Source organism: Balaenoptera acutorostrata, chromosome 9, assembly GCF_949987535.1.
Source record: "Balaenoptera acutorostrata chromosome 9, mBalAcu1.1, whole genome shotgun sequence".
NCBI classification, from domain to species: Eukaryota; Metazoa; Chordata; class Mammalia; order Artiodactyla; family Balaenopteridae; genus Balaenoptera; species Balaenoptera acutorostrata.
In genome coordinates, this window is record NC_080072.1 from 42715858 (window position 1) to 42742598 (window position 26741).

General features: G+C 37.2%; 1 protein-coding gene across 1 annotated transcript in view; it reads right to left on the reverse strand.

Moving 5' to 3' along the window:
* Nucleotides 1–26741, reverse strand: part of PDE3B (phosphodiesterase 3B) — a 185900-nt gene that overhangs the window by 68303 nt on the left and 90856 nt on the right. The window contains exons 2-3 of the mRNA XM_007175153.2: nucleotides 17212–17262; nucleotides 4–252 (exon numbers count right to left, since the gene is read on the reverse strand). Of these exons, the coding sequence (XP_007175215.2) occupies nucleotides 4–252; nucleotides 17212–17262 (300 nt within the window). The remainder of the gene's footprint in view (nucleotides 1–3; nucleotides 253–17211; nucleotides 17263–26741) is intronic.

The window sequence follows — 26741 nt, forward strand, 5'->3', positions numbered from 1 at the left end:
GACCTTGTGAAGTTTTCTATCTCCTTTCTCAGCTGGGTCCTCTATTTCAGAGCAGGGATAAAATCCAGGAAATGGTGTGAGAGGATTAATCTTTGGCCTACAGGAGCCAGAGAAAGCACCCATCAAGCTACTGATACTCCGGAGGGAAGAAATGACTTGCGGGGGAAGGGTTGGGTCAACCAGAAGATCTGACACCATATTACGAGCCTCATTTAGCACCGAAAGATCAACTCCACTTCCACCTCCAGAACTCTAGAAAAGAAAAAAAAAAAAAAAAACCCATAAAATTATATATGTGTTACACAGAAAATTTAACATTTAAGAAAAACTTAACTCTAACAATAACTAAGTACTTGAATCCTATTAAATATTAATTTTCATTTATTTGGACATGGCATAAATGATATAACAAGTGGTATGATTCTAACTTTAAAATTTTTGATGCTGATATAACAGATATTGTAAACTTTAATTTTTTTTCTACATTTTTTATTAGTGTATCTCATATTTAACAGTATTCATTAATGACTTACCTTATAACTAGTATGGAACCAAATTTGTGTTTCTTTCAGAATCTATAGTTTGGGCATTTTATTAATTTATTAATGATTTTCTTTCCTCTATGTCAAAATTTCTTTCAAACATATACAGCATTTCTTTTATTTACTCCTCACTTAAGAGGCAGTCTAGCATAGTGACAAGGCTTTGTTTCAAAGACATCTGAGTTGGAAATCGACTTGGAGCAAGTTATTCAACATCCGAACTTTTCAGTTTCTTCACTGTAAAATGGGGATAACAACTACCTCATTAAGGGCCGATATGAGAATTAAATCTGATAATCTATGTAAAGCACATAAAGCAATGCATGGTACATATATTTAAAATGCAATAAATAAAACTATTATTATCCATATTATAGAAAATGATGAGATAAAAAGGAGAAAAAATGGTGTCAGAGTTCAAAGGAGATAGTGATAACACTGAACTGAATAGTTAATATGGAAGGAATAACAGGACACTGGGCCCTTAAAAATGGATAGGAAATACATTTTTTTAATTTAAAATTAATATTTCACTGATGAATATATATGATATGATTTTTACTTTTTGAAAATACATATATATTATGTTCAACTCAATTACCCACAGAAATAAGTCCACTGATAATCAGAACAGTGAATTAAATGTTACTTTTGTTTGTTTTATTGTGCCTTGAATTTACATTTGGGTGTGTTCGTAAGTATTCAAAGTATTTATTGAGTTCACTGTTTATTAATTATCCTCAACACATTTTGAAATTGAGAAATGTTATGAAAGTTAGACCAACAATTAGCTTAGTAATGTCTTTGCTCTTTGTGGAATTCTTTTTTTTTTCCCTTGTGAAGTATTATTTTGTATTAGTTTTTATTTTAAAACATTCCCCAATATTGGGCCATAGCCCAGCTATTTCTAGTCTTTATAAGCAAACACCTCTCTCTATATGTCACTGTAGATATTAAGCATACTTCTGACAGATAGCTTCCCCTAACTTGAACTACTGAACCAAAGTCAATGAACCAAACCAAAATCACTATAAAACTACCCTTGCATATGTTGGTCAAATCTATACCTCCACAAATTGTATATAACAGTATCTGTTTTCCCACACCCAAATAAGAAATCTGTTGTCATTTGAGTTGGTGTTCCCTTATATGCAGTGTGTCATTTCTCTCTGGCTGCTTTCAAAATATTTTCTTTGCTTTTAGTTTTCAAAAGTTTAATTGACATATCTTGGAGTAGACTTGGGGTGGGGGGCGCTGATCCTATTTGGGATTCACTCAGCTTCTTGAATTTGCAGAATTACATCTTTTGCAAAATTTGGGAAGTTTTCAGCCATTACTTCTTCAAATACTTTTTCAAACCCACTCTCTCTCCTTCTCAGACACTGATGATATGAATGTTGGATCTTTTGTTATTGTCCACCAGGTCCTGAAGGCTCTGTTCATTTTGTTTCCATTTATTTTCTCAATGTTGTTCAAACTGAGTAAATTCTACTGATCTATCCTCAAGCTCACAGATTTTGTGCTCTGTCATCACCACTCTATTGACCATTTTACAAGTTTTTTATTTCCATTATTGTATTTTGCAGTTCTATAACTTCCCTTTTTTTTTTTTTTTGGTAACTTCTATTTTTTTGCTAAGATTTTCTATTTTGTTTATTTGTTTCAAGAGAATTTGTAGGGCTTCCCTGGTGGCGCAGTGGTTGAGAATCTGCCTGCCAATGCAGGGGACACAGGTTTGAGCCCTGGTCTGGGAAGATCCCACATGCCGCGGAGCAACTAGGCCCATGAGCCACAATTACTGAGCCTGCGCGTCTGGAGCCTGTGCTCCAGAGAGGCTGCGATAATGAGAGGCCCGCGCACTGCGATGAAGAGTGGCCCCCACTTGCCGCAACTAGAGAAAGCCCTCGCACAGAAACGAAGACCCAACACAGCTATAAATAAAAATTTAAAAAAATAAATAAATTTAAAAAAAAAAAAAAAGAGAATTTGTAATTGCTTGTTAGGATTTTTTGTTTGTTTTTGTTTTTTTAAGAAATTCACGTTCTTTTATTTATTTATTTATTTATTTATTTATTTATGACTGTGTTGAGTCTTCGTTTCTGTGCGAGGGCTTTCTCTAGTTGCGGCAAGTGGGGACCACTCTTCATCGCGGTGCGCGGGCCTCTCACCATCGCGGCCTTTCTTGTTGCGGAGCACAGGCTCCAGACGCGCAGGCTCAGTAATTGTGGCTCACGGGCCCAGTTGCTCCGTGGCATGCGGGATCTTCCCAGACGAGGGCTCGAACCCGTGTCCCCTGCATTGGCAGGCAGATTCTCAACCACTGCGCCACCAGGGAAGCCCCTGTTAGGATGTTTTTATGATGGCCGCTTTAAAATTCTTGGTCAGACAATTCCAAATCTGATCATCTTGGTGTTAATCATTGATTGTCTTTTCTCATTCAAGTTGTGATTCTCCTGGTTCTTGGTATGACAGGTGATTTTCAAAATTTTATCAACATTTTGGAAACTATGCTAGAAGACTCTGGGTCCTATTTAAATCTTTTATAGTGGGAGGTGGTCTTCCTCTTTAGATTTAGCACCAAGTCCTAGTCTACTTTTTCAGGCTGTAGTTCTAACGAAAATTTAATTCTCAGGGCATTCACAGTGGTATTTTCCGTCTGCTTGATTTTCTCCTGGTGCTACTAGGGTTTCCACTGGTCCCTGCTGGTGCTGCAGGTGACAGTCGGTGGGGAGCTTCCTCAGGTTGGGCTATCTGGTGCCTCTAGGTCGGGCAAGGGAGTCTCCAAGCCACAAGGACAAAGAGCACATTCTGGGCTAGGCACCTGTGTTGTGGAGACCTGGCCACCCTCTGTCTCATTGGGGAAGGGGAGTCTCATGCCTAGTAGGGAATAACCATACTTCCCTGGCCACTTAATGTCAATGGAGTTCCTGATCAATTCCCCCTTGGTGTTGTTGGCAAGACTTTCATTCAATTTTAAGGAAAGGAAGAGCCTACCTGCATCACATTCTGTGGTTAGGCTGGGAGTCTGCATTACCCCAACATTTGCTGTTGGGTGACAGTTATAAGACACCCCGTCACACTATGTTGTTCCTCTGTTACTGGGGTCCCTAATTTCTCCTCTTTGCATTTTTCAGAGTTCTCCTTTGTTCGCCTCTTGCGTTATTTCCAGAGTTTATACTGGTACTTAGCAGAGAATATCAGGGAGAATTAAATCTGATGATACATGCAGAACACATAAAGCAATGTATAGAATATATAGGTAAAGGGCAACAAATATTATTATTATGGAAAGTGGTGAGATAAAAATACAGATAAAATGGTACCAGAGTTCAAAGAATATATAGATAACTTTAATCTGAGTGATTAACAGAAACATCATGGTAAGGGTGGCATTTGAGCTGAGCTGTTCATTTGGTAGGATTTTACTCAGAAAGATTAGGAGAAAAGAATTTTTTACAATAAAAACAAACAAAATTTATTTGGGGAAACTCATTCTTCAAGAAGGAGAGAGCATAAATAAAGGTACAAAAGTGATGAAATAGCGATGTACAGGGAACGTAAAATTTTTTAAGTATAGGTTATATTATATATATATATATATATATATATATATATATATATATATATATATATATATATATACTTTTTTTTTTTTTTAAGAGCAGTGGAAGATAAGGTTGGAGGAGGCATGTTGGAACCAATATTTGAGAACATCAGATTCCAGGCTAAGGAATATGGACAATGGAGAGTCATGGATTTTGAGGCGGTCAAAGGGAAATAAAGCAAGAAAAGGAAAAAAGAAGTGATGGAGGGCATTAAAAAGACGGCAGTACTTATGATGTTAAGACCTGACAAAAGTGTGAGAAAAGAGCATTCCAGGCACACAGACTAGCGCCTGCAAAGATGCAGAGGCACAGAGCTGATCTCCCTGCTCTGTGCTTTGTGACCACCTAGAGGGGTGGGATAGGGAGGGTGGGAGGGAGGGAGATGCAAGAGGGAAGAGATACGGGAGCATATGTATATGTATAGCTGATTCGCTTTGTTATAAAGCAGAAACTAACACACCATTGTAAAACAATTATACTCCAATAAAGATGTTAAAAAAAAAAAAAGATGCAGAGGCAGAAGCCTGCCTGGCTTGTTTGAGGAATAACAAGGCCAGTGTAGCAGCAGCAGAGTAAATGAAAGAGAAAGCAGAAGATGAGGTCAGAGAAGTAAAAGGGAGTAAAGGAAGGGACCATATTGTGCAGGGTCTTGTAAGTCCATGATTAGGACTTTAGCTTTTATTTTTGGTGAGATAGGAGCATAGTGAGCAAGAGAGTGACATCATCTGACTTATGTCAGATCGAATGGAATATTCAAATTATTTGCTATAACTTTAAAAGTTTAACTTAAATTCTTATTTCCCATTTGGCTTATATTTGGCAAACTCTTGTTTTTGTACACAGAGCCAAGAATACTACATTTTAACAGTCACTGTGGGAGTGGAGGAGGGGGAGGAGTAGGTGGCTGTATGTCCCTGCAAATGCTAAAATATTTGCTATATGGCCCTTTATAGGAAAAAATTTGCTAACGCGTATCTTTTACTATAATTTCAGAGATGCTTAGTATTTATTATTATTGAAATTAATATAATATCAGCTTATATTTTTGTGTGCTACTATGTACCAGGCACATATTATTATTATTTTAATCAGCCCTCTGAGGAAACTGGTATTTTTTATTCCCAATTTATAGATGAGGAAATAGGTTCAAAGTGTCTTAAAAGGCTTGCCTAATTTTTCAGCTGGGAGGGACTAGTTTGCATCAGACCAACTCTTCTGCCTAGAACAACTGGTCTAGAAAAGCCAAAATAAAATAGAAATAGCATCCATTTCAGGGCATCAGAACAGGGCTTGAAAAAAACAAGAACCTAGAGTTAAGAGAAAAGATTGAAATGAACCCAATATTCTGTGCTACTTTTTCCTTTCACAGAACTTGCTACTGATTCATAGCTGACATGGGGCAGAGAAGATGATAAGCAGAGCAGTTAAGAGGCTAGGAAACAGCTCTATACTAGGAGACCAAAACTGGAATTTAGGGTTACAAAGACAGGGAGAGCTTTAAATGCCAAGCAAGATCCCAGAGAGAAGGGAAGAACAAAGATGCAAGCTTGCATTCAGAGATGCTTTTCCCCTGAAGATATTTGGCAATCTGTAAACACTGGCCAAGAGATGGAGAAACCAAGCAGAAATCCTCAAAAAGATTTCTATTTTGAAAGTAAAATATAGTTTTCAGCAGTCTCAATGCTGGAGGAAACAAAACAAAATGAGTTTCGAGAAAAACACCACTAACCAAACTGTTATAAGAAGAGACAGAAAACCTGAATAGTCCTAAAACTATTAAAGAAACTTAATAATTTAAAACTTGCCCATAAGAAAAGCTCCAAACTGAGATAGCATCACCAGAGTAGAGTTTTCTTCCAAAGGAAGAAATGAAACCCATCTTACCAGACTCTTCTAGATAATAGAAAAAAAGGTAATTTCCCACCTTATTTTATGAGGCCAGTATAACCTTTATACCAAAAACATGCCAAAAACATGCCAAAAACATGATGAAAAACAAGAATAATAGGCCAATTCTCTCACGTAGACATAGATTCAAAATATTAATAAATAAAATCCAGTGATTGATATATATTATGTGTGTGTGTATATATATATACATATATATATATATATATTTTTTTTTTTTTTGGGCTGAGTTGGGTCTTCGTTGCTGTACACAGGCTTTCTTTAGTTGTGGCGAGCAGGGGTTACTCTTCGTTGCGGTGCACGGGCTTCTCATAGTGGTGGCTTCTCTTGTTGCAGAGCACGGGCCCTAGAGCACGCAGGCTCCAGTAGTTGCGGCACGTGGACTCTAGAGCGCAGGCTCAGCAGGTGTGGTGCTCGGGCTTAGTTGCTCCACAGCATGTGGGATCTTCCCAGACCACGGATCGAACCCGTGTCCCCTGCATTGGCAGGCGGATTCTTAACCACTGCACCACCAGGGAAGTCCCTGATACATATTTTTTTTTTAATCAGTCATCAATTTTATACACATCACTGTATACATGTCAATCCCAATCGCCCAATTCAGCACACCACTATCCCCACCCCACCGCAGTTTTCCCCCCTTGGTGTCCATACATTTGTTCTCTACATCTGTGTCTCAACTTCTGCCCTGCAACTCGGTTCACGTGTACCATTTTTCTAGGTTCCACATACATGCGTTAATATACGATATTTGTTTTTCTCTTTCTGACTTACTTCACTCTGTATGACAGTCTCTAGATCCATCCACGTCTCAACAAATGACTCAATTTCGTTCCTTTTTATGGCTGAGTAATATTCCATTGTATATATGTACCACAACTTCTTTTTTTTTTTTAATTTTATTTATTTATTTATGGCTGTGTTGGGTCTTTGTTTCTGTGCGAGGGCTTTCTCTAGTTGCGGCAAGCGGGGGCCACTCTTCAATGCGGTGCGCGGGCCTCTCACTATCGTGGCCTCTCTTGTTGCGGAGCACAGGCTCCAGACGCGCAGGCTCAGTAATTGTGGCTCACGGGCCTAGTTGCTCTGCGGCATGTGGGATGTTCCCAGACCAGGGCTCGAACCCGTGTCCCCTGCATTGGCAGGCAGACTCAACCACTGCGCCACCAGGGAAGCCCCTGTACCACAACTTCTTTATCCATTCGTCTGTCGATGGGCATTTAGGTTGCTTCCATGACCTGGCTATTGTAAATAGTGCTGCAATGAACATTGGGGTGCATGTGCCTTTTTGAATTACGGTCTTCTCTGGGTATATGCCCAGTAGTGGGATTGCTGGGTCATATGGTAATTCTATTTTTAGTTTTTTAAGGAACCTCCATATTGTTCTCCATAGTGGATGTATCAATTTACATTCCCACCAACAGTGCAAGAGGGTTCCCTTTTCTCCACACCCTCTCAAGCATTTGTTGTTTGTAGATTTTCTGATGATGCCCATTCTAACTGGTGTGAGGTGATACCTCATTGTAGTTTTGATTTGCATTTCTCCAATAATTAGTGATGTTGAGCATCTTTTCATGTGCTTCGTGGCTGTCTGTATGTCTTCTTTGGAGAAATGTCTATTTAGGTCTTCTGCCCATTTTTGGATTGGTGTGTTTGTTTCTTTAATATTGAGCTGCATGAGCTGTTTATATATTTTAGAGATTAATCCTTTGTCCGTTGATTCGTTTGCAAATATTTTCTCCCATTCTGAGGGTTGTCTTTTCGTCTTGTTTATGGTTTCCTTTGCTGTGCAAAAGCTTTGAAGTTTCATTAGGTCCCATTTGTTTATTTTTGTTTTTATTTCCATTACTCTAGGAGGTGGATCGAAAAAGATCTTGCTGTGATTTATGTCAAAGAGTGTTCTTCCTATGTTTTCCTCTAAGAGTTTTATAGTGTCCAGTCTTACATTTAGGTCTCTAATCCATTTTGAGTTTATTTTTGTGTATGGTGTTAGGGAGTATTCTAATTTCATTCTTTTACATGTAGCTGTCCAGTTTCCCCAGCACCACTTATTGAAGAGACTGTCTTTTCTCCATTGTATATCTTTGCCTCCTTTGTCATAGATTAGTTGACCATAGGTGCGTGGGTTTATCTCTGGGCTTTCTATCTTGTTCCATTGATCTATGTTTCTGTTTTTGTGCCAGTACCATATTGTCTTGATTACTGTAGCTTTGTAGTATAGTCTGAAGTCAGGGAGTCTGATTCCTCCAGCTCTGTTTTTTTCCCTCAAGACTGCTTTGGCTATTCGGGGTCTTTTGTGTCTCCATACAAATTTTAAGATGATTTGTTCTAGTTCCATAAAAAATGCCATTGGTAATTTGATAGGGATTGCATTGAATCTGTAGATTGCTTTGGGTAGTATAGTCATTTTCACAATGTTGATTCTTCCAATCCAAGAACATGATATATCTCTCCATCTGTTGGTATCATCTTTAATTTCTTTCATCAGTGTCTTATACTTTTCTGCATACAGGTCTTTTGTCTCCCTAGGTAGGTTTATTCCTAGGTATTTTTTTTGTTGCAATGGTAAATGGGAGTGTTTCCTTAATTTCTCTTTCAGATTTTTCATCATTAGTGTATAGGAATGCAGGAGATTTCTGTGCATTAATTTTGTATCCTGCAACTTTACCAAATTCATTAATTAGCTCTAGCAGTTTTCTGGAGGCATTTTTAGGATTCTCTATATATAGTATCATGTCATCTGCAAACAGTGACAGTTTTACTTCTTCTTTTCCAATTTGTATTCCTTTTATTTCTTTTTCTTCCCTGATTGCCGTGGCTAGGACTTCCAGAACTATGTTGAATAACAGTGGTGAGAGTGGACATCCTTGTCTCGTTCCTGATCTTAGAGGAAATGCTTTCAGTTTTTCACCATTGAGAATGATGTTTGCTGTGGGTTTGTCATATATGGCCTTTATTATGTTGAGGTAGGTTCCCTCTATGCCCACTTTCTGGAGAGTTTTTATCATAAATGGGTGTTGAATTTTGTCAAAAGATTTTTCTACATCTATTGACATGATCATATGGTTTTTATTCTTCAATTTGTTAATATGGTGTATCACATTGATTGATTTGCGTATATTGAAGAATCCTTGCATCCCTGGGATAAATCCCACTTGATTGTGGTGTATGATCCTTTTAATGTGTTGTTGGATTCTGTTTGCTAGTATTCTGTTGAGGATTTCTGCATCTATATTCATCAGTGATATTGGTCTGTAATTTTCTTTTTTTGTAGTGTCTTTGTCTGGTTTTGGTATCAGGGTGATGGTGGTCTCATAGAATGAGTTTGGGAGTGTTCCTTCCTCTGCAATTTTTTGGAAGAGTTTGAGAAGAATGGGTGTTAGCTCTTCTCTAAATGTTAGATAGAATTCACCTGTGACGTCATCTGGTCCTGGACTTCTGTTTGTTGGAAGATTTTTAATCACAGTTTCAATTTCATTACTTGTGATTGGTCTGTTCATATTTTCTATTTCTTCCTGGTTCAGTCTTGGAAGGTTATACCTTTCTAAGAATTTGTCCATTTCTTCCAGATTGTCCATTTTATTGGCAGAGTTGCTTGTAGTAGTCTCTTAGGATGCTTTGTATTTCTGCGGTGTCTGTTGTAACTTCTCCTTTTTCATTTCTGATTTTATTGATTTGAGTCCTCTCCCTCTTTTTCTTGATGAGTCTGGCTAATGGCTTATCAATTTTGTTTATCTTCTCAAAGAACCAGCTTTTAGTTTTATTGATCTTTGCTATTGTTTTCTTTGTTTCTATTTCATTTATTTCTGCTCTGATCTTTATGATTTCTTTCCTTCTGCTAACTTTGGGTTTTGTTTGTTCTTCTTTCTCTAGTTCCTTTAGGTGTAAGGTTAGATTGTTTACTTGAGATTTTTCTTGTTTCTTGAGGTAGGCTTGTATAGCTATAAACTTCCCTCTTAGAACTGCTTTTGCTGCATCCCATAGGTTTTGGGTCATCGTGTTTTCATTGTCATTTGTCTCTAGGTATTTTTTGATTTCCTCTTTGATTTCTTCAGTCATCTCTTGGTTATTTAGTAACGTATTGTTTAGCCTCCATGTGTTTGTGTTTTTTACGTTTTTTTCCCTGTAATTCATTTCTAATCTCATAGTGTTGTGGTCAGAAAAGATGCTTGATATGATTTCAATTTCCTTAACTTTACTGAGGCTTGATTTGTGACCCAAGATGTGATCTATCCTGGAGAATGTTCCGTGTGCACTTGAGAAGAACGTGTAATCTGCTGTTTTTGGATGGAATGTCCTATAAATATCAATTAAATCTATCTGGTCGATTGTGTCATTTAAAGCTTCTGTTTCCTTATTTATTTTCATTTTGGATGATCTGTCCATTGGTGTAAGTGAGGTGTTAAAGTCCCCCACTATTTTTTTTTGTTTTTTTTTGTTTGTTTTTTAAATTAATTAATTTATTTATTTTTGGCTGCGTTGGGTCCTCGTTTCTGTGCAAGGGCTTTCTCCAGTTGCAGCGAGTGGGGGCCACTCTTCATCACAGTGCGCGGGCCTCTCACTATCGCAGCCTCTCTTGTTGCGGAGCACAGGCTCCAGATGTGCAGGCTCAGTAGTTGTGGCTCACGGGCCCAGCCGCTCCGCGACATGTGGGGTCTTCCCGGACCGGGGCACGAACCCGTGTCCCCTGCATTGGCAGGCGGATTCCCAACCACTGCACCACCAGGGAAGCCCAAGTCCCCCACTATTATTGTGTTACTGTCGATTTCCTCTTTCATAGCTGTTAGCAGTTGCCTTATGTATTGAGGTGCTCCTATGTTGGGTGCATATATATTTATAATTGTTATATCTTCTTCTTGGATTGATCCCTTGATCATTATGTAGTGTCCTTCCTTGTCTCTTGTAACCTTCTTTATTTTAAAGTCTATTTTATCTGATATGAGTATTGCTACTCCAGCTTTATTGTAATTTCCATTTGCATGGAATATCTTTTTCCATCCCCCCACTTTCAGTCTGTATGTGTCCCTAGGTCTGAAGTGGGCCTCTTGTAGACAGCATATATATGAGTCTTGTTTTTGTATCCATTCAGCAAGCCTGTGTCTTTTGGTTGGAGCATTTAATCCATTCACATTTAAGGTAATTATTGATCTATATGTTCCTATGACCATTTTCTTAATTGTTTGGGGTTTGTTTTCGTAGGTCCTTTTCTTCTCATGTTTCCCACTTACAGAAATTCCTTTAGCATTTGTTGTAGAGCTGGTTTGGTGGTGCTGAATTCTCTTAGCTTTTGCTTGTCTGTAAAGCTTTTGATTTCTCCATCGAATCTGAATGAGATCCTTGCCAGGTAGAGTAATCTTGGTTGTAGGTTCTTCCCTTTCATCACTTTAAGTATATCATGCCACTCCCTTCTGGCTTATAGAGTTCCTGCTGAGAAATCAGCTGTTAACCTTACGGGAGTTCCCTTGTATGTTATTTGTCATTTTTCCCTTGCTGCTTTCAATAATTTTTCTTTTTCTTTAATTTTTGCCAATTTGATTACTATGTGTCTCGGCGTGTTTCTCCTTGGGTTTATCCTGCATGGGACTCGCTGCGTTTCCTGGACTTGGGTGGCTATTTCCTTTCCCATGCTAGGGAAGTTTTCGACTATAATCTCTTCAAATATTTTCTCTGGTCCTTTCTCTCTTCTCCTTCTGGGACCCCTATGATGCGAACGTTGTTGTGTTTAATGTTGTCCGAGAGGTCTCTTAGGCTGTCTTCATTTCTTTTCATTCTTTTTTCTTTATTCTGTTCTGCAGCAGTGAATTCCACCATTCTGTCTTCCAGGTCACTTATCCGTTCTTCTGCCTCAGTTATTCTGCTATTGATTCCTTCTAGTGTAGTTTTCATTTCAGTTATTGTATTGGTCATCTCTGTTTCTTTGTTCTTTAATTCTTCTAGGTCTTTGTTAATCATTTCTTGCATCTTCTCGATCTTTGCCTCCATTCTTATTCCGAGGTCCTGGATCATCTTCACTATCATTATTCTGAATTCTTTTTCTGGAAGGTTGCCTATCTCCAGTTCATTGAGTTGTTTTTCTGGGGCTTTTTCTTGTTCCTTCATCTGGTATATAGCCCTCTGCCTTTTCATTTTGTCTATCTTTCTGTAAATGTGGTTTTTGTTCCACAGGCTGCAGGATTGTAGTTTTTCTTGCTTCTGCTGTCTGCCCTCTGGTGGTTGAGGCTATCTAAGAGGCTTGATGGGAGGCTCTGGTGGTGGGTAGAGCTGACTGTTGCTGTGGCTGTCAGAGCTCGGTAAAACTTTAATCCACTTAACTGTTGATGGGTGGGGCTGGGTTCCCTCCCTGTTGGTTGTTTTGCCTGAGGCAACCCAACACTGGAGCCTACCTGGGCTCTTTGGTGAGACTAATGGTAGACTCTGGGAGGGCTCACACCAAGGAGTACTTCCCAGAACTTCTGCTGCCAGTGTCCTTGTCCCCACGGTGAAACAGAGCCAGCCCCCGCCTCTGCAGGAGACCTTCCAACACTAGCAGGTAGGTCTGGTTCAGTCTCCCCCAGGGTCACTGCTCCTTCCCCTGGGTCCCAATGCACACACTATTCTGTGTGCGCCCTCCAAGAGTGGGGGTCTCTGCTTCCCCCAGTCCTGTCGAAGCCCTGCAATCAATTCCCACTAGGCTTCAAAGTCTGATTCTCTAGGAATTCCTCCTCCCGTTGCCGGACCCCCAGGTTCAGAAGCCTGACGTGGGGCCCAGAACCTTCACTCCAGTGGGTGGACTTCTGTGGTATAAGTGTTCGCCAGTCTGTGAGTCACCCACCCAGCAGTTATGGGATTTGATTTTACTCTGATTGCGCCCCTCCTACCATTTCATTGTGGCTTCTCCTTTGTCTTTGGATGTGGGGTATCTTTTCTGGTGAAGTCCAGTGCCTTCCTGTCGATGATTGTCCAGCAGCTAGTTGTGATTCTGGTGTTCTCGCAAGAGGGAGTGAGAGCACGTCCTTCTACTCCGCCATCTTGGTTAATCTCCTCACTCTGACCGCTTTTATCATAGGATTCCTTATTTCAAACACCTCCAATGGCCTCCCTCTTTCAACCTTGATTCCACTCAAAAAGATATTTTTAAGCAACACAATCAGGATAAGAATTAAGCAAAATTCTGGCCCAAAGAGTTCCCTGCTGCTGCTGCTGCCGCGGCTGAACTCTCATCTTCTATATCCTGATACATATTTTTAAAAAGAAAATACTTCTTGATCAAATTTGCTTTATTCTGTGATTCCAGGGATGGTTCAACACAGGCACAAAAATAAAACACTATAATTTACTACATCAATAGAATAAATGGGGGAAATCCAGGGATCATCTCAATAGGTGCAGAAAAAGCATCTGATAAAATTCTACACTCATTTATGACTTAAAAGAAAAAAGTTTTTATTAAAATGGGATTAGAATAGAACTTTCTTAATCTGATAAAGGGTATCTATAGAAAACATTAGTGGTGAACATATTGAATATTTTCTCCCTGAGTTCATGAACAGGACAAGGCTGCCTATTAGTACCACTTCTATTCAACACTGCATTAAAGATCCTAAACCATACAGTTATGCAAGAAAAATGGCAAAGGATTGGAAATAAATTAATAAACCTGCCCTTATTCATTGATGATGTTATTATATCCCTAAAGACTCTAAAAGAATCCTCAGACAAGATATTAGAATTAATAAGTAAATTTAGCAAGGACACTGGATACAAGAATCAATATATAAAAATCAACTGAACTTCTATGAGGCAGCACAAACTATTAAAAACATGGAACTTCTAAAAATTGACACCTTTTACAATATGTTTTGCAATTTTAAAAATTAAATATCTAGGAATAAATCTAACAAAGTATGCATGACCCCTATACTAAAAACATTATTAAGATAAAGATGACACAGATCAGCAAAGGACTATACCATTTTCATGGATTGAAAGCCTCAGTATTATGAGATGTAAATTCTTCTCATACTGATTTATAGAGTCAATATAGTCTCAATCAAAATCCTAGCAGTATTATTTTTGTGTGTGGAAATTTTCAAGTTTATTAAAGAATAGTCAAGATAACTTTGAAGAAGAACAAAGCTGGAGAACTTACTATCAGATATCAAGACTTATTATAAAGTTACAGTAATTAAAGTAATGAGTGTGGTATCAGTGTTTTAGGAGAGACAAATTGACAAACAGACCAGAAGAGAAAGTCCTGAAACAAATCTACATATGGTCACTTGATATATGACAAAGGTTATAATACAGTGCAAAGAAGAAAGAATGTGTATTTTGTTCAACAACTGGAACTGGGTCAATTGGATAACCATATGGGAAAAAAATGTGTCTTGATCTATAAATCACACCATACAGAAAAATCAATTCTAGATGCATTACAGATCTAAAGATGAGAAGTAAAACCATAAAACTGCTAGGAGGTAACAGAAGAGGGTAGACACAACCCAGAGGGTAGACACAACCCAGGAGGTAGACAAAGTGTTCTTAAATAGGACACACACAAAAAAATCACTAGACAAAAAGGAAATGATTGATAAGTTGGCATAAAAGGAAGTGATTGATGGAGTACTTTTTTTATTAATTAATTAATTAATTAATTAATTTATGGTTGTGTTGGGTCTTCGTTGCTGTGCGAGGGCTTTCTCTAGTTGCGGCAAGCGGGGGCCACTCTTCATCGCGGTGCGCGGGCCTCTCACTGTCACAGCCTCTCCCGTTGCGGAGCACAGGCTCCAGACGCGCAGGCTCAGCAATTGTGGCTCACGGGCCGAGTCGCTCCACGGCATGTGGGATCTTCCCAGACCAGGGCTCGAACCCGTGTCCCCTGCATTGGCAGGCAGATTCTCAACCACTGCGCCACCAGGGAAGCCCGGAGTACTTTTAATAAGACACCATGATAAGCCAAGACAGGGAGAAGATTTTTTTTATGAATATATATATTCATGTCCAAAATACATAAAGAACTCCTACTGATCACTAAGTAAAAGGTAGATAATCAGCAGAAAAAATGGGGAAAAGATCTTTACCAGAGGATATCTGAGTAGCAAATTAACATAAAAAGATTCTCAGCTTGATGAGCCATCAATGAAATACAAATACTAAAACCACAATGGATACTCTTCAACAGCTACCAGAATGATTTAAAACAGACACTACCAAGTGTTGGCAAAGATGCAGAGCAACTGAAACATCCATATACTGCTGATGGTTGGGTAAAAGTGATACAAACTCTTTGGAAAATTATCTGGTGCTTCCTACTAAAACTGAACATACACATGTATACCCTATGACCCAGCAATGCACTCAAATGTATATATCCAACAAAAGACATCAACAATGTTTCAGCAGCATAACTTGCAATAGACAAAAAACTGAAAAATAAAACAAATGTCAATCTGCTATAGAATGGATCAATTAACTGTATATTCATTCAATGAAACACTAAATAGAATGAGAATGGATGAATTACTACTATGTATAATAACATGAATTAATCTCACAGATAAATTTTGAAAGAAGCAAGACAGAAAATACATATGAGTAATTCCATTTATATACAATTCAGAAAAAGACAAGAAAAACTAAGTTGTGATGACCGAAATCAGGATTGAAAGGACACTTGGGAGAAGTTGATGACTAGGCGGGGAGCATAGGGGGCTTTTGGGGTGCTGAATTCTTCATCTGAAAAATGGTCACATGTATATATTGACTCTGAGAAAATTCATCAAATTATACAGTTATGACTTGTACACTTTTATATATGAGCGTTACACTTCAATTTTTTTTTTTTTTGGCCATTCAGCGCAGCTTGCAGGATCTTAGTTCCCTGACCAGGGATCAAACCCAGGCCCATGGCAGTGAAAGTGCTAAGTCCAAACCACTGGACCACCAGGAAATTCCCTATACTTTGATTTTAAAAAAAGGATTATTAGGGAGAGAAAGAGGGGTAGGAGAAGAGAGAAATAAAAGAAATAAAAGTCTGTGTGACCACAAGCCCATGCTCTCAACCAGTACTGCTTACTTATCTTTAGATTTTACCAATAATTTAGATACTCTTTTAATTGGAAACTGAGGATCTTGGTGAATATGACTGATGAAAAAGGCCACTATTTAGGTCAAGAAACCCCAGCCCCTTTTAGGTCAGATGTGGTCTTTCTCACATCATCTGACTGTAACAGTTACACCAGAGAATATTTTTTTCTTAATGGGCTGTTGTGGCTATTCCATTTAAAGTTTAAAAATAAGAATCAACCACTCAAAGGGGTGTTCATTTTTCAAAATTTTATGTTGGGACAATAGAACTAATATGTCTGTAAATACAAATGACAAAGATTTGATTTTTATTAATGTTTATCTATTAGTGTGAAAAACATCAGGTTTCAAAACAGCATATGAAACATAATATTACAATCTTTGTAGACTAGAATTATATAAACCATACGTTTCAATACAATGGAAAACTAGGAAAAGATCTATAAACATATATATCAAAAGTTAACAAAGTTAACATAGTTATTCTTTGATGTTTGAATGATTTTCCTTTTTTCTCCTATACTTCTATTTTTAATTCTACTGATAACAACATAAAGTGATCAAAAAATCTTTAAAAAGTACATTTTTTATGATTCCATATATATAAAGTTCATAAATAAAGAAAACTAATGCTAGAAGTCTGGATAGGGATTTTCTTTGGAAACACAGGTAATGACTAGAATGGCACACAAGTGAGGCTTGTGGGATGCTGGTAATGTTCTATTTCTTGTTATGGGTACTAGTTATATGGGATGATTAATTTTTGAAAATTCATTGAGCTGTGCAATTTTCTGTACATTTACCAATAACTCTAGGTGGAGTGAACTGGGGGGAAAAGAGCCTCATATTTAATATAGATGAGCCCAGATTATATTAGCAACATTTTAAAAATAACTATTTATATAAGTTTGGTTTCATATTTTCTTTTCCCTTACAATTAAAATATATTTTTTAAAAACTACCTAAATGAAGTTCTGGTTATTTTAGTTCAGCTAAAGAAAAATCTTACAGCATATAAATTAAAGTTACATTTAGAAGATTTCTATGTCAAAAATTTGATTACAAATATTATTAGTGATATCACTTATATTTACCTGATAGTGAGGTTTATACCACTGCTTTAAGTCCCAATCCCAAAGAATCATCTGGAAAAAAAAAAAAAAGAATTCACTTAGTTACAAACCAGAAATAAATAAATATATGTAAAGACAAAATGGAGCATATTCAATTACAGATACCTAAAATAGCTTAAAGTTTGGGAGAGGAATTGGGAAGATTAGAATAAAAATTATCTCTAGATGGAATATTTTATTAATTACACAATCTGTGATTGAGAAATCAAAAGAAGAGTCAGGATAAAGTCACTAAACTAATCTATATTCAAAATATAGGTTCAAAATATCTATTACCACAGAACTGAAAATATAAATCCAGAAGCACATCCATTCACTAAAAATACAAGAAAAATGACAAATCACCATTCTTCCCCCTCCCTACCCTCTCCAAAGGCTCATAATTTGTCATTTTAAACCAGTGTCAGTAGGTGGTGCTATTTCCTTACCAATAAGGCACTTCTGTCAAAAAGCACTTTAAAAAGCTTGCCCTTGGTTTAGATTAAGCATAAAGGAATGGATTTATAAAAAGCTACACACAACCCTTTTGATCCTGTTTTTCTCCTTTATAGATTCTCAATGGTAACTTCTTAGTACCAGACTAGTTTTTTCCTGCACTTCTCTTCCTAGCAGGCCATGTGGCTACTTCCCCATCTAATAGTCACTGCTCTAGGAGATAAAATTAGCTTAAATTTGGCAAGCTATAACTGCTACCTACCATTAATCCTAAATTTCTTTTAAGTTTTACTTAAGTAATAAATAGGTCTCCTCCTTTTGCCTAAATAATTGATTATAATTGTGATTTTCTACATGGCTTTGAACCCTAGTATCGAACATAAGCCTAGTTAATTTGTAACACAATCACAATTTCTATGTACTGAAATATTTGTGTTGTTTCTTGTCCTTGGTCGTAAGGATCCTGATTGCAAAAGATCATAAAATGTTATCTACTCTTTCATTGGTCCGATATTTAAATAGGAGTTGGCAGATTTTTTTTCTGTAAAGGTACAAATAGTAAATATTTTAGGCTTTGCAAGGCACGTAAGGTCTCCATGGCATATTCTTTGGTTTTTGTTTTTGTTTTACAACCCTTTAACATGCAAAACAAAACAAAACAAAAAAACATTCTTAGCTCAGTGGCCATACAAAAACATGTTCCTGGCAGGATTTGGTCAGTGGGCTATAGCTTGCTGACCCCTTTTAAAAATCGTCAATTGTCATTATCACCATCCTTGCAGAAGGTCATCTCTTGCCAGTAAAGAGAAACCTATCTCTTCCCAAAGAAAATCCAGACCACTTACAAAATTCATGGACCAGTACCTGCAAAATGGCTATGGTACAGCTACATGCAAAGTACATAATATACATTAGTAGACGCATCAAATTTACGCATTATTTTATATGGCCCTAAGTGTGGTCCTCATATAATTATTTCAGGTTGTGATTTAACCAGCATAAACTCTAGATTCTAGAGATATTAATTAATGCAGTTTAAGACATTAATAACTTCTTAAGAACATTCACATTAAGATTAAAATAACCTAAAATCCCTAAATTTCTTTTATACTTGATATACACTCTCCATTTTCTGCATGCTATTCTTACACAACTGGCTTTTTAGTCCCAACTGCAGTACTTTACTTCAGTCCTGATTTCAGCCTGTCCAAGTTTCTTTGGAGAGTGGAATGTCGACTAGCCTATTCACCATTCTTCCCATCATCATGACATTTGTAAATCTGATGTTTTCTTAAGTTCACTTTAAAAAGTACAGAATGAACAGGAGTGAAAACAGAACCACAGGATGGATCACTAAAGATTACCTATGAGATTTGCGTCTCAGTCTGCATACTTGCCTAACATACTATCATCCAATCCATACCTCCACATTTCTTCTACAATGATACCATCAAACGGTGACATACCTACACCTCATTTCTCCTAGTCATTAGTCTGAGTAGAAGTTGATTTCTTGCTAACGCCAGCATACTTTCATTAGGAGGGTTTCTTAACACTGAGTCTTCCTTGCCTCCCACTTGCTACTCTGGCTTTGAATAAACTCTTAAGCAGTAGATCAACCTTATTTATAGTCACTTTCTCTGCGATCAAAAATACATTTGCCAAAAAGCAGCAGGTCTTAGTCTCAAATCCCCTGCATATTAGGAACTGAAAAGAGATACAGTGAAAGCCACAAATCACTGGTAGACTGCCTTCTGTGTAAATTGGACAACTAGAATATTAGTGATTTTGAGAAAACAGAATTTTCTGCATAAGTAATAGAAGATGTATGATCCAGGAATTATACAGCTGCAGCTAGGTACATCTTACAGCAGTGTTATTCAAGGTGTGGTCCACAATAAGAAAGTACAGAAATGAAGAGTAAATGTTTAGAAATTTTTATATCAATTTGATGTTGCTGAGTTGATTTTAGTATATTTTACAAAAGCAGATTGGGGCAAAAACCCCAAAGCTTGATCCTTTTCTATATAGTTTGATGCCAGGAGACAACATGGATGAACAGAGCTGCACTGTTTGGGGCAGCAAGAAAACTAAAAATGACCCAAATGTCCATCAATAACAGAATGGGGAAATTTTGGTACATTCATGCAGTGGAATACAATAGTGAAAATGAATGAAGGATAGCTACAACCTATATGAATGAATCTTAAAAACATAATATTGAATGAGAAAAGTCACAGGAGGATACATACAGTATAATTACATGCAATATAAAATAAAATATTCATTGAAATATACTTTTTAGAAATATAAACATACAGGAAACTATGAAGAAATTCAGGATGGTTATCATCTCTAAGGGAGAAGAAAACTGGATCTGGGAGTGGCATACAGGGAACTTCAAATTTACTGGTAATGTTCAAAGATAATTTTGGGTCGATAGTGTTTTTTGTCCTTAGTGTCTAAACTGGTAAAGAAGTAGAGACAGTGACTAGAGTAAACTCTTGAGGAATTGTGCTATACATGGCAAGAATGAAATGGAGCAATAGCCAGAAAAGAATGTGGGAATAATACTTTTGTTGTTAAAATGGTAGGTTCTAGAGCTTGTTTCTACTTGATAGGAATGATCCCGGACAGTAGAACTAATGATAAAGGGTAGAGTGCGCGATTTCCGAAGCAGCAAAATCCTTAATGAAAATATTGCTCAATACCTCTATAATATTAGCACATAGATAAAATTTTAAACTAAGAAACAGTAATAGAGTATTAGCCATTATTAATCAAATCTGTGAATCACTAGTTGTTCCTCAGGGGTCTGGAATATTTGGGGGGGGGAAGAACCAATTTAGTTTACATATATTTCAACATTGTGAACTGCAAGATTAATTCTGATTTCCACAGAAATATCATCATCTTAACCATTATATTTTGTTTTTATCTTTTATTTTTTTAAAAAACTTTTGGCCAAGCAGCTTGTTGCATCTTAGTTCCCTGACCAGAGATCGAACCCATGCTCCCTGCAGTGGAAGCACAGAGTCCTAACCACCGGACCACCAGGGAATTCCCAACCATACATATTGAAAAGCGAGGCAGGTGCCCTAAGGCCTGCATTATTCTGCATGACTACAAATCATCCTAGGTAAAGTATTTTCGTGTCATTTGAATATTATTGTTTATATCTATTGAATTTGCATTTTTTGCATTGTTACATTATATCTCCAATCCAAAAAATAAATGGCTCAAAATTGGTTTCCTAAAGCTTAAGGTACTAATAAAAATAGTAACAAAACTCAGAATAAATGCTAAGCCTGAATCAAGAACAAGACTCTAATGCAATCTGACTACAAATCTGTGGGTGTGATAATACCACACAGACCCATAAAAAAAATATTACTAAGTCATACAACAGTGACTATCTAAAAACTGGATTTTTTTTTAGACTCGCAATTCATTCACCTTATATTCTTCTGAATGTTGTCCACTTTGAAACTTTTATGACATTCAAACAAAATGTGAAGATTTTTTGGTAAACCAGTAGAACTTTTCTAGAACAATAACATAATGCTTTCTTATATGAAACTGAAGATTTTTGTTCCTAAAACAGAAGTGACATAAACTAGAGGCACCATTCAGATTCTGTGCTCCTCATAGGAAAAGCGTATAAAAAAGATAAACTGTTGCCGAGAGACTTGTAAAACTAGCCACACAGATGATAAACATTATGCTGGAAGAGAGAACGGACCAAAAAATTTCCAAAATGTATTTACTATGTGACACCTTGGGACATCACAGAACTGAAAAGGCATATAAGGTAAAAGAGTAATTACTGTCATATTTGTACACAGCAGATATTTTACTTTACTGGTAGGTAAATGCACTCATGTGATGAATCCAAATCAGCTCTTGGTTTATGTGCAATACACACAGCAAAAGACGGCAGCCAACTTTTTTATGTGTTTATCACTGAAAAACCCATACTACAAAATATGATTTTTTTTTCCTATTTAGTGATTATTTTGTAAACTATGATAGAGACTTGAAAACATGTGCTGGAATCAGTTCTGAGAGAATCTGTACAGCAAGGAAGAGCCTCGCTAAACAATTAGAATATCTTTTTTTTTTAATAAATTTATTTTTATTTATTTATTTTTGGCTGCATTGGGTCTTCGTTGCTGTGCGCGGGCTCTTCTCTAGTTGTGGGGAGCGGGGGTTGCTCAGCAGTTGTGGTGCAGGGGCTTAGCCGCTCCGCAGCATGTGGGATCCTCCCGGGCCAGGGCTCGAACCCGAACCCGTGTCCCCCGCATTGGCAGGCAGATTCTTAACCACTGTGCCACCAGGGAAGTCCCTAGACTATCTCTTAACTGCAGATCTACCACTGCTTTATTCACAGAAAACAGCTGGTGGTTAAAACACATATGCTGGGCACGATTCAGTGTTAAAGGAATAGCATAAGTGTAAATGCACTCAATTTTTGGCCACAGAAAGTACATCTTTTCAGTGTGCTGTGGGAAAATGGAGTGCAAATAAAAACTATAAATAGCAAATAGAAGTAGTCAATAAAATGCAGAGAACTTCTATTTCTCAAGTTTTTAAGCATGACAATGACCCTTAACTTAGCAAGTGACACAGCCTCGAAAGTAATCTTCAGTGAGAAATCTCTTTATGATTCGAGAGTCCATGTTGAATTTGAGTATTCAGAAACAACAACCAAAAAAACCACTTGCTGCTTTCCACTGTAAATTATAATTTTGCTTGAATTTTTCTAATTTAAGAGAAATAGAGAAAAGAATCTGGTTGGATATATGTGCTGAATCTACAACGCACAACCTATTTACTCATCAGTGAGCTGAAACAGAAACACCTTTAATATTGCAAACAATGTTCACTGATAATGTACTTATTTTAGTTTTTAAAAATTATGAATCATTTTAATACATTTATCTAATATTGGTAGGTGCCTGCCACACATACTGAATACATAGTGGATGGTGCATGGATATTAAAAGTTTAAGAAACATTGGTAGAAGCATTCATTCCTCCTATATAATATATAATATGTAGCTCTTTTAAAATTTTACTTCCAAGTAGACAGTATATTCTCTGTATATAAACTGTTCCCAAGTCAGCAAAACCTTAGGCATCTAAACTTCAATCTCAATACCAAAGTAGATCCTATAAATAATTTAAATATAAGAATAAATAATTCAAATACTGCTAGATTTTGAGTAAAAAAAGGAAGTTTTAGTGGCTATGGTATGTTCTCAAAACATGGTTCTATTATACTATAAGACATCATTTAATGAAAGTATGAAATTTTAATTGCTGTTTTTAGGAGCTTCCAATATTACATTTGTCTGTTTCCATCTAAACTCAAATACAGTACAGTATCAGAAATTAGTACATATTTTCACACACTATAGTTATCTGTTCAAAAATAATTTTTAAAACAGCATTTTCTCATAAGTTAAGTAACATATGAGGTGCATACTATTTAAAAAATTCTTTTAGTTGATTTGATAAAGTAAACCCAAGACTGTGCCTTTATATAAATTCAGCTTTTCTTTGTGATTAAGAAGTTGAATCCTGATAAAAGTTTCTATTTGAATATGTTTATAAGTCCAACATGCTTTACAGAGCTCTACAAAACCACCAGCACCACAGAGAAACAGCAGCAGCACAGCCAGGAGATGTTATCAGGTTCAATTACGTCAATGAGGTTTTATTTCATTGTTCCCTATGTAGCCAAAAAGAAAAGTATATATGTGTCCTCAAGTCAAGCTCACAGAACTGTGATATTTATGTGAAATTTGAAAGATTGTCTATTATGGTACAGCTGTGAATTAACGTTACAACATCCTTTATTCTCAAGTTTCTTGTTGACATTTTGCTTGAGCTTCATGTATAAGTCTAGGCTAATGAAATTGACTGAATTTCAGTATCTCCAACTTTTTCTATTTCTATGCCTTCCAACTTAGGCCCACTTAACTCTGTGTTTATTGAACATAAACCAAAAACATAAAATAAATGGACCGCCAAAAAGCTAAACTAAAACTGTACTTTCTAAGATAGAAACCTTGACAAATAAGGGCCCCAGTCAGAAAAACTGACAAGCAGGGAAAAAAAGGTGTGTGTGAGGGGAGGGGGGTTGGAAACTAATCTCATTTACTATTATTACTAATCAATCAAAATATCTGATTACAGTCGTGGTGACTTAGACTGTAAGCTATGCCCCAGCACTATGTTAGATGCCTAATACCTAATGTCTTCTTTAATCTTTACTAGAATTCTTTGTGGTAAGCCTTATTTCCTCATTTTACAATTGACACAACAGAGACTAAAAAGGTGAAGTAACCTGCCCAGAGTCACATGATTAGTAAGTGGCAGAGACAGAAATTAAATTCAGATCTGCCTCATTCCAAAACTTTAAGGATTCTTAGTCATTATTCTATACCATCTTATAATAATTGTCATTTACTACTGTTATTATCAACACTACTATGTGCTAGCAATATGGCAGGTGCTTGGCAGCCATGTAAAATCACAACGATTTTGCAAGTAACCTCATTTACATATGGGGAAGTTGAGGCTTAGCGATTATACTAATTATTCTGTATTTGCCTCCCAGATCCCTTCTTTGCCCTCCTCCCCACCCTGGGGAGGCTGGGCCCTACACTGCATCTCCCGAGCTCCCATGCAGCTGGTTTCCACTTAGGCTGGGAGATGACAGCAGGAAACCGGAGTTTGGGAGGAGAGAGAGGTGATTATTTCTTCTCTGCTGCCTCCATGACTACAGGTCTTAACCAGATGGTCTTCCCTTCATAACTTCAGCTGTGACTCTGAACACACCATTTCCACCCTTGTTCCATCAGCCTCAGGTGAGGTAACAGCTTTCCATAGTTACTAGTCTCTTGTTGCCTAACCACCCCTTGTCCATCATCTTAACCGCGCACATTCTCTCAAAGTAGATTCTTCATTAAAATCTTTTTATTTGAACCACCTTGGAGTGAATTCTATTTCTTTTTTGCACTCCTAAATAATACAGGGACATTGTTAACCAAGTTCTGTCAGGTGTCAGCTAGGAAACTGCAGAGCTAGAATTTGAACTCAGATTTATCTCCCTACAATTTTATTCCCTTTCTACTACTATGCTTGAAGGATAATTAAAGCTTTTAATGAGACCTTTCTTTCCAAAAATGATAAATAAAAAAGGATCATCAAATCATCAAATTACCCTCCAATCCCATATTTCCTGCATTTCATTGTTACTACAGATGAACTTCCTGAGCTCTAGTCAATGGCTTACTTTTCCATAAATGCACTAGATCCAATCTGCTGGTACCTACCTGAGAATATTTCACAAGCAGTTCTCTCCCCGTCTGCTACATCATCATTTTCTCTCTCTACTAAGTCATTCCCATTAGACTATAAACATGCCACAATTCCTCACCTCTCACACACACATACTTTCTCATGATCTTACTTAACACTCAGTCTCTATCCCAGTTCTTTGCTCCCCACTTACAGCAAAATTCCTCAAGAGTGATGTTTACTTTTTGTTTCCAATTCTTCTCCTACAATTCTCTCTTAGCTCTACTAGTTTATTTGCTGGTCCTTGAACATGCCAGGCAATTCCAACAAAGGTTTTTCTAAAGCCGTACTGATAATTCAGATTTTATAAAGTAGCAGTTGAAATGTACATATAAGTAAGTTTGGGTTATTTTTCTCTCAAGAGTACAAAACCAGAAACAACAATATTTAAAGGGACATGGGACAGACATAGGTTGAGTGAGAAAAATGTTAAAAGTCATAGATTATTTGAAAAAGGTAGAGATTTAACCTCTAAAAGTACCAACTACTTAAACCTCTATATCCTATTGATCTTATGAGACTTTTGTTTTTATCATTTGATGTTCTGAAATTGAGTAAAACACCTACATTTTTTTTTTTTTTTTTTTTAAACCTTTCAGAATCCTTTTAAAACAGTTCCACAGGGCTCCCCTAGTGGCGCAGTGGTTGAGAATCTGCCTGCCAATGCAGGGGACACGGGTTAGAGCCCTGGTCTGGGAAGATCCCACATGCCTCGGACCAACTGGGCCCGTGAGCCACAATTACTGAGCCTGCGCGTCTGGAGCCTGTGCTCTGCAACAAGAGAGGCCGCGATAGTGAGAGGCCCGCGCGCCGCGATTAAGAATGGCCCCCACTTGCCGCAACTAGAGAAAGCCCTCGCACAGAAACGAAGACCCAACACATCAATCAATCAATCAATACATAAATAAATAAATAAAACAGTTCCACACACTGTGGTCTAATTAGTTGTGCTAAGGGAATTCAAGCACAGAGAACCATTTTCTAAATATACTATGAAATAGCCTCTATTTTACCAGTATTCTTAATCTCTTATTCACTCCAGATGTTTTCAAGTTTTTACCTACCTGCTTCTCTTCTAGACCTCCTGTGTCCTTCCAGATATATGAGTTGGCACATGCCTCAACTGGTTTCTCTAGCCTATGGTTAAGCAGAATTTTATCTCCATCCCAGACATGGACTCTGCATTCCCACCAAGAGATACATATTCTGGGGAGAATGTGCCAAAAATAACTGAAAAAAAAAAGGGATTGTAAGCCTATAACTTCAGTTTTCCTCCTACTGTGAATAATGTTTTCCTTTTAAGTTAAAATATAATTTAAGCAAAAGATTAAATTAATAATAGCTACTATTTAAAAGACCTTACTAAAACATGTGAACAATTCAGGATTGCATGAGGAACTTCCTAATAAATGTTCTAGAATTCTAAGCACAGTTTATGAACAAGACCAAAAGAGAAAAAAAAGGTTCCTCACCTCAAGCACAGGAAAATGCTACAAACTTGACTCCAATCTGGAAAGAAAACTGGATCACAATGGCCTTCTCTCAGGGGAGACCTGAGATCAACCTAAAATGCTGGTTTTATGACCATATCTAAAGCCATCTCCATCTATACATACAGTAACTCAGGCAGACTGATGCCAGAGTCCAGGTTCTCAAAAACACTATACTATACTGTTTCTCACCTACTT